Source organism: Pithys albifrons, chromosome 3 (assembly GCF_047495875.1).
Source record: "Pithys albifrons albifrons isolate INPA30051 chromosome 3, PitAlb_v1, whole genome shotgun sequence".
Taxonomy (NCBI): Eukaryota; Metazoa; Chordata; class Aves; order Passeriformes; family Thamnophilidae; genus Pithys; species Pithys albifrons.
Window position 1 is genome coordinate 78678810 of NC_092460.1, and position 13718 is coordinate 78692527.

At 37.5% G+C, this 13718-nt stretch overlaps 1 protein-coding gene across 1 annotated transcript in view; it reads left to right on the plus strand.

Moving 5' to 3' along the window:
- The window catches only part of CPED1 (cadherin like and PC-esterase domain containing 1), a 149866-nt gene that overhangs the window by 77732 nt on the left and 58416 nt on the right, over positions 1 to 13718 (plus strand). The window contains exon 16 of the mRNA XM_071552475.1: positions 261 to 429. Within this exon, the coding sequence (XP_071408576.1) occupies positions 261 to 429 (169 nt within the window). The remainder of the gene's footprint in view (positions 1 to 260; positions 430 to 13718) is intronic.

Below are 13718 nucleotides of genomic sequence, written 5' to 3' on the forward strand. Positions count from 1 at the left end.
TCACAAGTTTGGACCTGCCAGGAATTATTGTCCCTGATGGTTTCATTCACAGATTTCATGTCAGAATATTTGCCACTGCCACTGAAGCTGGTTTCACTAAGTTTCACTCTCAGTATTTTGTCTTTCTGAATGAAATAAAAATTATTTAAAAAGAAATAGCATCCTCAAGGAGCAAGTAAAATTTAGCAGCCATAGATAAAGCACTGTAAATCTTTGTTTCTTTAATGTTTATTCCGGTTCTTTCCTATTTTGTCCTGTAGCACTGCTAACTATCCCCTCGGCCTTGGATTGAACAAAGTCATCATTCTTGTAACAGATGATTCGCAGTCCAGCCCTCAGGTTGTGAGCAGCTACAAAATCACAATTTATCGAGAGGACCGCCCTAGTCTACCTTTGTTTGATGACTACATGATGTGTGGATTTGTGCAGGTATTGTCTCTGCGTTCTTTTCCTGTACAAATTAATAGTGATATTAGTTGGGGTCTGTTATCCAGTGGTATAAATTTAGGGTACATGGGCCAAAACTGGTGTTAGAGTCAGTTTTTGTTGAGATTAGAACCTGAGTTCTAAACACTATAGTTGTATGAAATTCAGCATTTACACAAAGTTTTAAACATGAAAGGTAAGTCTAGCATAAGTAGTTATTACCATGTATTTGAGAGCTCCAGGTTAATTAATCTTTACCTTGGTCAGGCAAAACCTTTTCCATTAGAGAGCTATTATTTGCTTATGAGAAAACAGTCTCTCTGTAACACACAGTGGCCAGTTTTCATAACTATCTGTGACACTGGAGCCATGAAAATCCTTTTGCTGGGAAAAGTATTTATGATGACTGTGTTTATCAGTGTTCAAGACAAATGCTGCTAGATAATTTATGAATGAAAACTGTTTATTCTAGACCAACAAACACAATGAAAAAACCCCACTGATAATTGCAAAGGAAGGGATCATTGTTGCTTGCATCATATTTATCCAAATATAAATTTGGGAATGCACATAAATTACTCATAACAAATAACAATCTTTAGGAAGCGGTGAGTCAGTTGAGGGGGAAAAGGGTGAGAGTCTGTCCAATAGGGCTAAATCAGGGCTGGCAAGGGGATATCAGGCTGAATTATACATAAAATTGGGGAAAAAAGGGTAACAACCAGGTAACAGTGAAGATTTCAGTTAGTGCAACTATGGTGATAAAGATATTCTGCATAAGAGAGAAAACCTGGGACACAGGCTGGATCAGAGCTGTTTGTAAAGTCTGGTGACTAAATGTCAGTTGGTACTTGATATGGTGGACATAGATAATCTAGCTAGTTTGAAGAGGAAAGTGACATTGTAAGTGGTAATTAAGGGCAGTGCTTTTGTCTGTGGAATTTTAGGCAGATTAAAAAAATTGATGGGTTCATTCTAATTACTAGAGCATCCAGGAGTAATGTATTTTTCATAATTAATTCTGCAACAAGGATTTTCAAAACTATTGTGTTGAAACTTTTATCCGTGTTCATGTAAAATGTCTAATCTATCTTTATTTATCTATTTTCTTTATGAAGATCCTTGTATATCAATATATCCTTTTAGTAAAACTTGCTTCCCATCTCTGGTTTCTTTCTTCATGTGATGGGTCAGATCAAGAGGGATTCTTTTTTTTTTGCAGAATTAAGCACTGGGGCTTAAAACAGGAGCCAAATAAATTTTAAATGTCGATAGTGACTTGTATGTTGACAATAATTATCTCAATCTGCAAATTAGAACTCTCAGAGAAAATGTATGTAGTAGTCATAGCCTACTGACTGCTGATCTGAATGCTTTATTCTAGTGTTGTCTGGCTCTCTGCCTATTCTTTGTTTCCCCTCAGAGTTCTCTTACAAACTCAAAAGTCAAGGACCATCTTCTTTCTCTTTGTACTGGCTTAGCACTAAATCTAGTAGTTATTACAGTAAAATAAGAATAAACATGCAATACCTAAGATTTCAGTTCAGGCATACTGCAACTTGCCTGACACTGTAGGTGTGAATTATATGAAAAGGAGAGCAGCAATAAATTGAACAGGTTTATGTTACAGGACAACACACTGGTTGGAAAGATGTGAGGAAAGTTCTTTTTTTCTTTATTTGGGATATATATGTGAGTCTAGCAACAGGAATTCAACCTCATACACATCCTCCCACACTTAGAGTTTACACTGTTGTTGATGTTTTATGATAGTAATTATGAGACTGAGTGTGAATCTTTAAAGCACTGTGAAGGCAAAGAGATCTAGAATGATAAAAATTTAGAGTGTTTTAGAAGTTTCTTTTGATTGAGCTCGGTTTTTTGGTCATCTGTGAATAAATACTCTCTAAGTAATATAATTGTTCAGAGCTAGGGACAACTTTAGGAGCTTAGAGTAAAAATGAGATGAAAAGCATTCTTGTTGTATCTAATGACTGCTGTGAAGATACAGTATGAGATTCTAAACCACTTTTTAGTTATGTTAAAGGCAAACTTATCAGAGAGTGCATTTAAAAAACAAACAAAGTCTGGAGCTGGAGATAGAAATGGCATTCTAAAACACTTAAATGCTTGCATTTTTTCATCTTTTTTTCTATTTGCTAGAAGATAATTTATTGCCTTTTGGTTAGAATGATTTTTGTTACCAATGCAGAACTCAGGTCTTGAATAACATTGTTATATTCTGCTTGTCATACTGGAGAACATTTTGAGCTCTTGCAGAGAGCTCATTCAATGGCATGAATGCTTGTTCTCTTAGTAACAAGACACTTATTTTAGGAGCAATAGGATAAATAAGCGTGAACTGATGGGGGATCCTTTAGACACTTGACTAGGTACAACTGGGATCACACATGGGGAAATGAAGGTCACTGACAGTGGTGTGGTCTTTCTCACAGAAGGCTTCACTTAAAATTCTAATCCAGCAACTTTTTTCCTGACTTTCTTTTATGTTTAAACCCATTAGGATATTCAGGTTTCACTGCAAGATGATACTATAAGGAAGGTTACAATAAAAAGTCAAAGTGCAGGATGTTATTTCCAGTTTTCTAATAATTCTCATGCAGTTGAATAATCCTGGATTAATTTCAAGGCTTTGAGTTCAAAGATGTGCAGTTCCAAGTGCTGCAGCTCCTAAAAAGGGAAAAGACATTGTCCTCTCTACTTTTTTATAGCATCTACAATAGCCTCGTTAAACCAAATTAGTAGGAAATAAACTGTCTCATCACCATAGAACCTTCAGCAGATTTGGTTGCCTTCCATTGTGTGTTCTGCAGTTTGACAGTATTGTTCTGACTGCAAATTGAGAGATTATTGATTTCTGCTTGAACTTAATTTTGTGCAATTAGTGACAATATTCAAATGAAGTATCCTTGAAAGAAGGGGTGCCATTTTATTATCACCTCCAGAGCTTGATACCAAGATAAATCAGGATTCAAAGCAGGCAGCAGAAAAACCATTGAACATTTGAGACAGGGTTATCAGCATCACTCTCAAGTGAAAGATCCCAGACTACGTACCCTCTGTCATAAAGGACAAAATATTTTATTCATTCTTGCACTACCCATTATCTTTAAAATGCAAACAGATTTATCTATGCTTCACTTGAAATGTATGGATGCTATCTCTTTGATTGTTAATCTTTGCATAGTTGGAATTATAGAGAGTAACTGGTGATTTGCTTAGGGAACCTTGTTTAACCCTGTGAACTGTAGTATCTAGAGTGTTTTGGGGTGGGTGGGTTTTTTGTTTGGTTGGTTTTGTTTTACTTTTTTTTTAATAATACATTTATTTCATTTAAAATTTATATTGTGAGAAATGGATAGCTATCATTTTATTTTATAGCATATGTTTCATTTTCTTCACTATACTCTTTTGTGCATCTGCACAAAATGTAAAAGAGTGCATTCCAGACTCAATGCAGTGAAGTGCGCTGATGTTCTGGCTGTTCTGTACAGCTTTCTCGGGTCTGAGAGAATGTACTTACAGAACAGCTTTTAAGAACTTTACAGATTTTTATAAAAAGCCTTATCCTTAAATACTATTATCTCTTTTATTTTTATAAATCCTTTTATCATATTATTTTCTTAGAGTCCAGATAGCAGAAGAAGCCCCACAGAATTGATAATGAGATACTGGCTTAGCATTGCAGGCTGTATAACACCAAATGGCTGCAAGATGCCAGCAACAACACATTGATTTCTCTATCTTTCTGCTAAAGTTCCACTGTTGACAAAGCAATTAAGAACCTAGGAATAGTGTAGTAAGTATGTTTAACTTTACTATAGAACTTTAGGGGTAGAGATGAAAAAGTGCCATTTTTGTGTTAAGGAAGAAATGAGAATATTTATTGCTTTTTCAGCTCACATTATGCATTTCCAAAGGAAAATGAAATGGTTTTACTTCATTTTAAATTATGTGCTTTTACAGTTACAAAGCTTTTCATACCAGACAGTAGAAGTAAAAACTGTCAACTATAGAAACTTTATTAACTCTTTGCATAATAGTTTTGCACAAAGATTTCAAAGAACCTTCCACATATTAAATAGTCTATAAAAGATGAAAAGCAGAAAAAACTTAGGAGAGAAGCAAATCATTTGTCAAATAGTACAGGCTGAATGCACGTTAGTCTCTTCTGTATTTCCCATTAGCTGCATTAGGTTCAGAATGACCACCATTACAAACTGCCCATCTCTTCTGTCCTTAGGACATTGCAGATGCCATGTGTGGACTCTTAGGGTTTACAGGACTCGTTGTAGCAGCAGCTAACCCTCTTGGCAGTTCTGGGTTTGAGTGTTTTGCTTGAAAAGACATGTAGAGTGCATCTCTGGAACTGAATACATGCCTAATTATATCAACAACCAGACTGTATCTTATTTACAAAGCTAGCTTACTTCCTTTTCAGAGAAAAAAAGATTAGGATATTCTTAGGAGCCATAGGAGCAGTCATGCATTGTTTTCTTCTGCCTTCTCAGGTATAGAGCTAGTGAGAATTTTTCTCAGGGGGTTTGAATTTTTCAGAACAACAACACAAATGCTCCAGGCTTCAAAAATATAGTTTGAGTCCATTTTGTTGTTGTTCGAAAAAGGATGGTTTAATTCAGTGAGGATTATTTTATTAAGTGGATTTAAAATTTGACATTTGTGTTAGTATAACATTTAAGTTAGGTATTTTAGCTTTTGTTTAGTCAAAAATGCTCTCTTTTCAAGGGAGTGACTGGGACAAACAAGCCCACTCACTATTAGATCTGAAACACTCAAGCCTATACTCTAAATTTGCTTCAGAAACACCAGTGAGAGCACAGTATGACAGTCATTCTTTCCAGGAGCAATGCCAACTTAAGCATGCCTTTCCCTGCCTGCAGCTTCTCATGAACCAGATGGGAAAGGGTTTTTTTAAAAATGAAATAGTTTCTAGGATAAATTTCCCAGTCTCTCTATGTAAACACAAGGGAAGGTGTAGATATAGGGGCAGAAACGAGTGGCTGGGCACAAAAGGGTGGTTAGTGAGTGCTGGTTAAGGGAGCTTTTACTTTATTAAAGAAATTCTCATGAAAATTATGTTTAAAGCTCTTCCTGGTTTTAAATGAGTGGGAGCTTCATGTTCAGAAAATGTAGATGGGATTTAAGGGTGAAAACACACAAACCACTAGGAGTACATTTGCACTACTATTAATCTATTAAATAAAGCATAAATTATTTTGGTTCTGTGTGACTGCAACCCACTCGTCAGGAAAAATAATGCAAGGTTCACATTGCCTTAAGGAGCAAATATATATCAAATTGAATACATGTTAAATTGTCAGCAGTTCAGGTGAAAGCCACAAAATAGAGAGCTAGCATAGAGAGACTGCCATAAAAAGAAGACTGAGAGCTTATATCTTCAACTGCTGTACATCAACTTGGTTCAATTAATTTCAGGAGAGGAATTCCAAATTGCACTGATGGAGTACCTGTCCTGACAAAAACATGTGGCTGAATTCACTTTGATTATATATATATATATATATATATATATATATATATATATATGCGCTAGGCAATCTTCGTGAGCAAATTCACTTGCATAGAACTGCTGAATTTGTTAGATTTCCTGAAAAGATAGATTCTGTTAGATAGCCTAAATAGAATTTTTTAAATTTCCTAAATATGTATGGTCAAACATCTTAGGATAATCTAAAAACTACTTGAAGGGGTTTAAAGTATGTAAAGATCAAGGGATGTGCAATCACCATTCACTGTAAGTATAAAGTGAAAAAGCACCTCAACTGAATAACACTACTTGGTTCTTCTAAAATATATACCTGTGATGATAGATGGTGAGATGTAAATAATAAATACACTTAGCTAATTTGCCAGTAGAGGGCTAATTTGTGTGTGTCTCTCAGAATAAAATGTTTTGTAGAGTCAGCATGTTCTGTCCTTGTCAGCATCTATACCACTGGGGAGAGAAGGCTTGCCATGTTTTCTTAATTATACCAAAGACTTTTGTGATGGTTCAAAGCACTGTAGATGAGTTAGAGGAACAATTAACTATCGTGATGGGTATTCTTTACGTTTATGCTGTTCTGTGCTGAACTCCTTTTGGATCTCAGAATCAGAATGTGGCTGTTAAGCTGGCATCTTGATCAGTGTCCAGTATCTGCTGCTTTAAGGAAAGATCTCAAAAATTCAACAGAGCATAGATCCATTTGAAGGAATTCATATAATGCTCTGGGTTTTCTCTAGATGGCAAACATTCACTTCTTTCACCTGCTCAGTTAACTGCCTACTGAGTCTGCACTATCATTGGGTAGTCACATATACCCAGAATAACTGTTCCTGTCAGACATCTTGTGGGCTCTGAAGAGGCCATAAAGAGAAAATGGTCACAACTGGGACATAAGATGGAAACAACCAGCAGAAGAATGAGCCCAGTGTTTGTGCTTCTGCTTAGGAATCTCTTTCTCTAAGCAAGGAATGAAAATTTATAGTTTTGTCCTGTATTTCCAGTAGGCTGTGCTTGTATAGGACAGTCATCATACTCCCTAGCACATTGGGGATGCCACATTGCAGAGCTCAGACTTTGACGCTCAAGTCCATGTTGGGTCCAGCTGTCTGGAGAAGTTTATAGTCTTCCAGTTTACAGTATTTTGCGTACACTCCTGGTTCTATATTAGTTATACTTTGTCTTCTCTATGTAGCTAAGTTTCCTGTTCAACATATGATCCTAGATTAATACCAGATACCCTCCAGGAAATGTTTCCAGAAGTTTCACGCAAAGACGTAAGAGAGCGGATGTTTCTATGCAGCAGCTGCATTTGTCATTATTACCATGCATTGTACGTGGTAAATGGTGTGTTACATAGATCACTGATGGAGAAATTGGCCACCAGTTCTTTGAGACTGTCCATATGAATACTGATTCAATAATTTTAAACCAACAATGACTAATATGACACTAAATGAACCAATCTGGTTTATGACCATTAGCAAGAGGAAGCATTAAGTTGCTATAATAATTAGCCCCTGAAGAGAGAGAAATTTTTAGGCAGCTTTCAACTTTAGTTTTTCCAATGCTCCCCTTCCTTGGTTGGCACTCTTGTAGTTAAGAATTTCTTAAGTCAGGAATGATACCACTCTTCAGCACCACTGAATTTCTTGACGCCAGTTAAAGCACCTCCTACCCCAGCAATTGAAAATTTTGTATTTCCTATCATTCTTTCCCTCTTCTATATGTTTGCAATTTAGCACAGTCTTCCTAGGATCATGTGACCATCCTAGAGACTCAGTTGGGCTCTTGACTTTGCTGTTATGCTGCCACAGAAAAAAGTCATGAGTATATCATTATGTGATGAACAAAATCATAAAAGATAAACTTTAACGACCTGAGAGAGTAATTCTATTCTTTTGGGTGTTCAGGCTGTTCTCCTCTTTCATGCAATTACTAATGTCATCCCATGGGTGTGCATGACATATTAAAGATACAGACAATGAAGATCTGCCCAGAAACTAGCCAAGCAGAAAGTCCTAATTGCATGACTGAAAATGTTAGGGAGTGAAATTATGACACATGTGATTGCAACTGATGAACAAGATCCCACTGGTGCTGGTGGGGTGTATTATAGGACATTTCAGCCTGACAGTTGCCTTGCAATACCTGCTCCCTTGGGTCCTGCAGAACGGGCAGATGCAGAGGCAGATAGAGTGATGTGGATGTGGATTCTGAAGATACAGTGCTATCTCTGAGCCCATGAAGTACAGACTGCTTGTAGAGACTGGAACAGATCCAGCTTTTTTTCTGATTCCTTGCCTTTAACCAAAAGACTGAAATGTCTTTTAAAATAATAGCAGCAACCCATTGTGGGTGGCTGTGAAAGGAGACAGATGGCAATAAATGCTGGGTAGGCAATTCTGCTCCTGGCGTAAGACTGTTCTCTGGAAAAGTTTATCAGAAAACCTGTCTTAATACAATTCTTGTCAGGTATGGATTATTTTTGTTTGTGCTAAGTTATCAGGCAATCATCCCACATATTTAGAATAGGTTTTCACTTACAGTTCTTATTTGCTCTTCAAGATAATACAGGCCAGTAATAAAGCTGGAATCAATGTCATTTTGCTAGAGAACTGGTAGCAGTAACTTCTGCAGAAGACTCCGTGTAGCACAGACTTTTTTGTGCTTACTTTTGTGTCCTTTCCCTGTCCTGCACAGTGATCCCTCCATGCATGGCTGCACTGGGCTCCAGTTTGGGTAAAGATGTACAGCTTGATGGACTGATGGTCCTTTAGGGAGAAGAGGGAGCCATGTGGTTGAGTCACCTCAGCCTGAGAACACCCAGGAGGCATAGAGTCTGCAGAATCCTGACCCAGACTGAATAGCTGGGTAGCTTTCTTTTGGCTGCCCCTACCTACAGACAGGCACTGCTGGAGCCAGACCCTGGGCAGGCAGGGGTAGCTCCTAGCATGCAGCCCTGAGCCCAGTGCTCTGGAGTTGTGCCCTGTGTACAGATGATAAGACCTTGTGAAGGCACCTGAGATCTCTGGAAAGGAACAGATTGTGTACTTGACGACTCTCAGTCACCCTCCAACAGCTGTTGTTTTTCCTTGATTACACAGGGAACCTGGCTTAGCCATCTCTGTCACCATGGTGGATCAGGCTTTGCATTGCCTACATTATTAACTGTGCTCAATTTGGAAGGTAGAGTGAAGCCCCTAATTTTTCAATATTTACATTTCCAACTGTGCAATATGAGGATATAAGAATTAGCTCCTCAGTAAAGTGTAAAGCCGTACAGGTCTTTGAATGATCAAGTATGAGAAGTGCAAAGTTTTAAGTTTAGCAGCTTTTTACAAGCTCCAGGAATTGAAATGTCACACTTAAAAGTAGAGTAATTCAAGGAAGAAAAGGTCATCCAGAGTTTCAGAAGGCTCACTGAAATATTTAGCTTATGTTTGGGGCAAATATCTGTCAGTGTGTGCATTCTGTCAATGTACCTGATTCATAGAGAGAAAGTTCATTAAGAAATAACTTGCACTCTATGACAGCACACAAAAGTGTTACAATTATGACCAGACTGCCAGTTAATAAGTCACAGACAACTCAGTACATGTATATGTGTGAAGTATTTGCAAAAAATATGTTGCACATACATATCTGCATTTTTTTATAAATGCTCACTGCAGTTTGTATGAAGCAAAAATTATTATTAAGGTTAAACTTCAGTAGCTTTGTGTGACACATGAGAGCTCTGTGGTCCCTCAGTTATATTTTTCTGTGAATAGTGGCACTCATTAAATTGCTGATGTGACAGTAGATTGCTGTGGGGCTGTTTGTGCTGACTGTGAGCAAGCTAGTCTAAGTACAGGGAACAATAAGGTGCTGCTGCTGCATGGCGCCCAGGCCAGTGCAGCTACATGTTAATGGTACTTGAGCTTACTCCATCTGCAAGACTTTCTGTCATACGCATATCATGAGAGGTGCATGGTAAAACTGTCTAGAGGCGTGTTTTGGGCACACAAATGTTGGATGTCCCTTAGTATACAGTTGTAGACCTCAGCTCCTCCAGTTCTGAGACTCTCAAAGCAGACAGTCATCTGGATTTAGTAAAAGCTTCTGTGCCCATTTTTGTGGTGTGTATAACATTAACAGAAGAGAAAAATATCCTCAATCCAGTCCCTTTGAGCAGGGAAACAGACTCCCATTGACTTCCATGTAATTTGGATCTGACCTAACTAGACTTATTTTCTTAGTATGCCGGGTCAAAAAAACAGGTTCTGTAGGAAGGAGTATATTTACTATTGCATCTCCAAAAATAATAACTGGGTTTTGATCATTTCAGATTTTGATGCTAGTGGAAATGATTGATGGCATTTTGGCATTGGAAAGCTATAATGTGGAGTAGAGGGTATAGGGTGGAGTAGATGTTATAAGGGAAAGACTAATGAGTCATAATAATGACATAACTCATCATAGCAATTTCTCTGATCTTTTAATTACAATTTTATAATACTGACTTGGTAAAATAAAAGCAAAAAGGATATTTGTGTAATCCAGCCAAATGGTATAATAGCAATGAAGAGTGAAGTGATTTACTGCTGCACTGTGTAAATGTTGTCACTTCTTCCATCTTATGCTCACAATGCATATTTGAAATTCATATTGTTTTCCCTGTGCACTATATCAGTAAAGAGGATGTGACATGACAGAAATTGTGCTGTGGGTTTCATGACCTGGCATAGAGGTTTGACCATTTTTGTTCTTCTTGAAAGAGCCATGGATGCTGTGGCTACATATGTGGGTAAGTTACTCAGGCTGCCATGCAAAAGCTAGGAAATGGGATAATCCCATGTTTCAGTGAATAAAAGGAACAAAACTGAGACCTGAGCTTTTATCACAGTATGGGACAGTCCTTAAGTTCTGAGCCTGTCCCAGAGAAAAGTGGAAAATTTGGTTATACTTTTTTAGAAGCTTGAGAAAGAGTATGCTTCCTGGACTGGAAAATTATAGAAGTATTTCACCTAATTCATGTTTGTCTTTAACATCAGTCAGAAGTAGTTGCACCTAGGTCACAGAAACATAGATGTTTCATAGTTTCATCTATAAAAACTTGTGGAAAGTCAGAATCTATCTTCTTTCTCGAAGTTGAAGAGACAGATACGGAAGTCAGTGCAGTAGATTATTTTACTTTGTTCCTTGGTAGTTTCTTCCTGTAGAATGTTCTTAATTGAGATCAGAAATAGAATCTTAGATGGCCTGTAAGATTCTTTTCTGTATAGAGCTATAAATGTATGAAAAGTTTCTCCTGTTTTAAAGAGTGCTGGTATTTGCCTATATTGCTCCTTAGTAAGATGGTCAAAGGTCGTTGTGTGAATAATCATAGTTTAATTGGTCTGATTTTGTGTTTATTTAACAACTTCATAAAGAAGTTGAAAAGTATTTACTGTGCAAGATGACCCTAACACCTGAACGACAAACTTCTGCCAATGTCAGGGAGCCAATCCTCCACTGCTCTTGTTCCTTTTGTAGGCAAGGTAGATATAAAACACAACCATCAATATTACATAGAGACTCAGATTTGTTACACTCTGCTTTGCTGAGAAAATCAGGTTCACAGTACGAATCACATTGTTCATAGTGCACATTGCTATTTCTGTAGATGTAAAATTGTCTGTATCCTACAGAGAGCTGCTAGTCTCTTTACCCAGCCTTCTACAGTTTGTGTTTCAAAGCTGAAATCCAGGGCATTCATTATTGACAGTTCAATTGTTATATTATTTTCGGTTCACCTCATACACTGCTCTCAAATTAATCAGAAAATGTGAAATAGCCTGTTGAATTTTCCCCTTGATGATAGCACAATAGATGTGAAAAAAGAGCCTTCAGCATAAGACTTTCTAAGTGTTAACAGATCGTGAAAATTGGCAACAACTGTTGGGTGCATATCATAATCTGCCAAGAGGAGGGCCAGCAATTCCACAGTGATGAGAAGAAAGTGCTTGGTGTTTGAGTCGTGGTCACATTTGCCTCTCAAGTCATTTGGGCCTCCACGCCACACGTTTTGGGAGAAGAAAGCTAATGCAGCTGCCTTTGTTAATCAGTCAGTATGACCCAGCCCCTCGGGGAGGCAGGCAAAGGCAGATAAGTACTGAGACACACAATCCTTGCTGATTACAAGTGAAAGCTGGTAAAGTTACTCTCTAAGCCTGTCTAGCCCATCAGATCCAAAAATGTAATTTAGATGATTATCTACATGCCCATTAAACCTTGTGACCAATTGCTAGTCTGTTTGAAGTTTGCCTGCTTAAACTTGCTAATAGGAAGAATAGAAGGATTAACTCAGGGGTCATGAAATAAGAGAGCAGCAAAGAAGATGACAAAAGAGCAGAGGGAAACTTCCTACTGCATGTATTTGCTAAAGAGAAAGAACTACAGTACCATGATTATCTCAGCAGATACTGTTTCTTTATGCAGCAAGCAAGCCATCTGGAATTCAGGCCATTTAATACTTGTGTGTGTGCTTTCCACCTATTTTGTTTAGCTGTGCAAATAAAATGCAGTACCTGTGTGATGAACGTTGTCAAGTTAGGTGTTTACTGAACATAATGCAACATAAAAGAGTGGAATGCTGATGCATGATAAGTGTTCTGATTTTGCTCAGGGCTAGAGCATGTAAATACAAACAAGGAAACCAAATCAGTCACAACAGAGTAGTTGCAGTCACTCAGCATGGTCAAGTTCAGCCTTGTTCCCTTTAGAGTAAAAACCTCCAGCCATTACAGATGCTTGTGAACTTAAGGATTATCAATGAAAAATCTGGTTTTATTTGGTCAAATCAAAACAGAAAGTTATAATGTTCTGCATAAATTATTCACAGGATGTTGCAATGAAAATGGTGACCAGTTAAAACTAAATTGGTAGGTGAAAAGTGGGATTCATTGCAGAAACTAGAATGGAATACAAAATTACTTCACTAAGGGAGTCCTGGGGGTCTGTTTAATTACTGGAAGAAAATGAGCTTGAATTTTAAATGGAGTCCGAAGGTCACTTACCTCCTTTTGCATATACCACCACCCTTGGAATTAATCCTTGCCCTTTTGCCAAAGACAATCATCCTACTTGTCGAAAAACATTGGTTGGGGGGCATACTTCACTGCATTTCATAGAGGACAAAGCAATTCCACTAGTGCTTTGTCTGAATCTCCGGGTCTGGCAGTATGAGATCTCTTTATGAAGAATTATTGTGGTCTATTTTGCAATATTTTCAGTATATTTATTTATTTAGGGTTTTTAAATACAATTATGATTAAATATCGTTCTGTTTCTGATTTTATTGTGTTAAATCAAGCATATTTTCCACCTGCAGTTTGTACATCTCAGAGTCCTTTAGTTTACATGCACAGCTCTGTATGAAGGAGCAATATGCTGTCTTGAGGAGGGGAGGGGAAAAGCACAGTATTCAGTGCTGCAGCAATTTATTTTAGAGATGCTCTCTTTTCCAGTGTTTTTAGTATTTTTCTTTTTTTTTGACTGATACTGGAAACTCAGATACATGTTGCTTTGAAGCTGTTATCCTGTACTTTGTAATAAAATGCAGAGATTTTAAAATTTCACTTTAGGAATCACCTGAAGATGCCTTACACCTTAATCTGGTTAAAATGATTCCAAATTAGTGTCAAACAAATTTGGTATATTCCACGTTGGCCACACTGGTAGTGGTTCTCACCTCGAAAAATATAAAGGTTTTAGGAAGGAAACA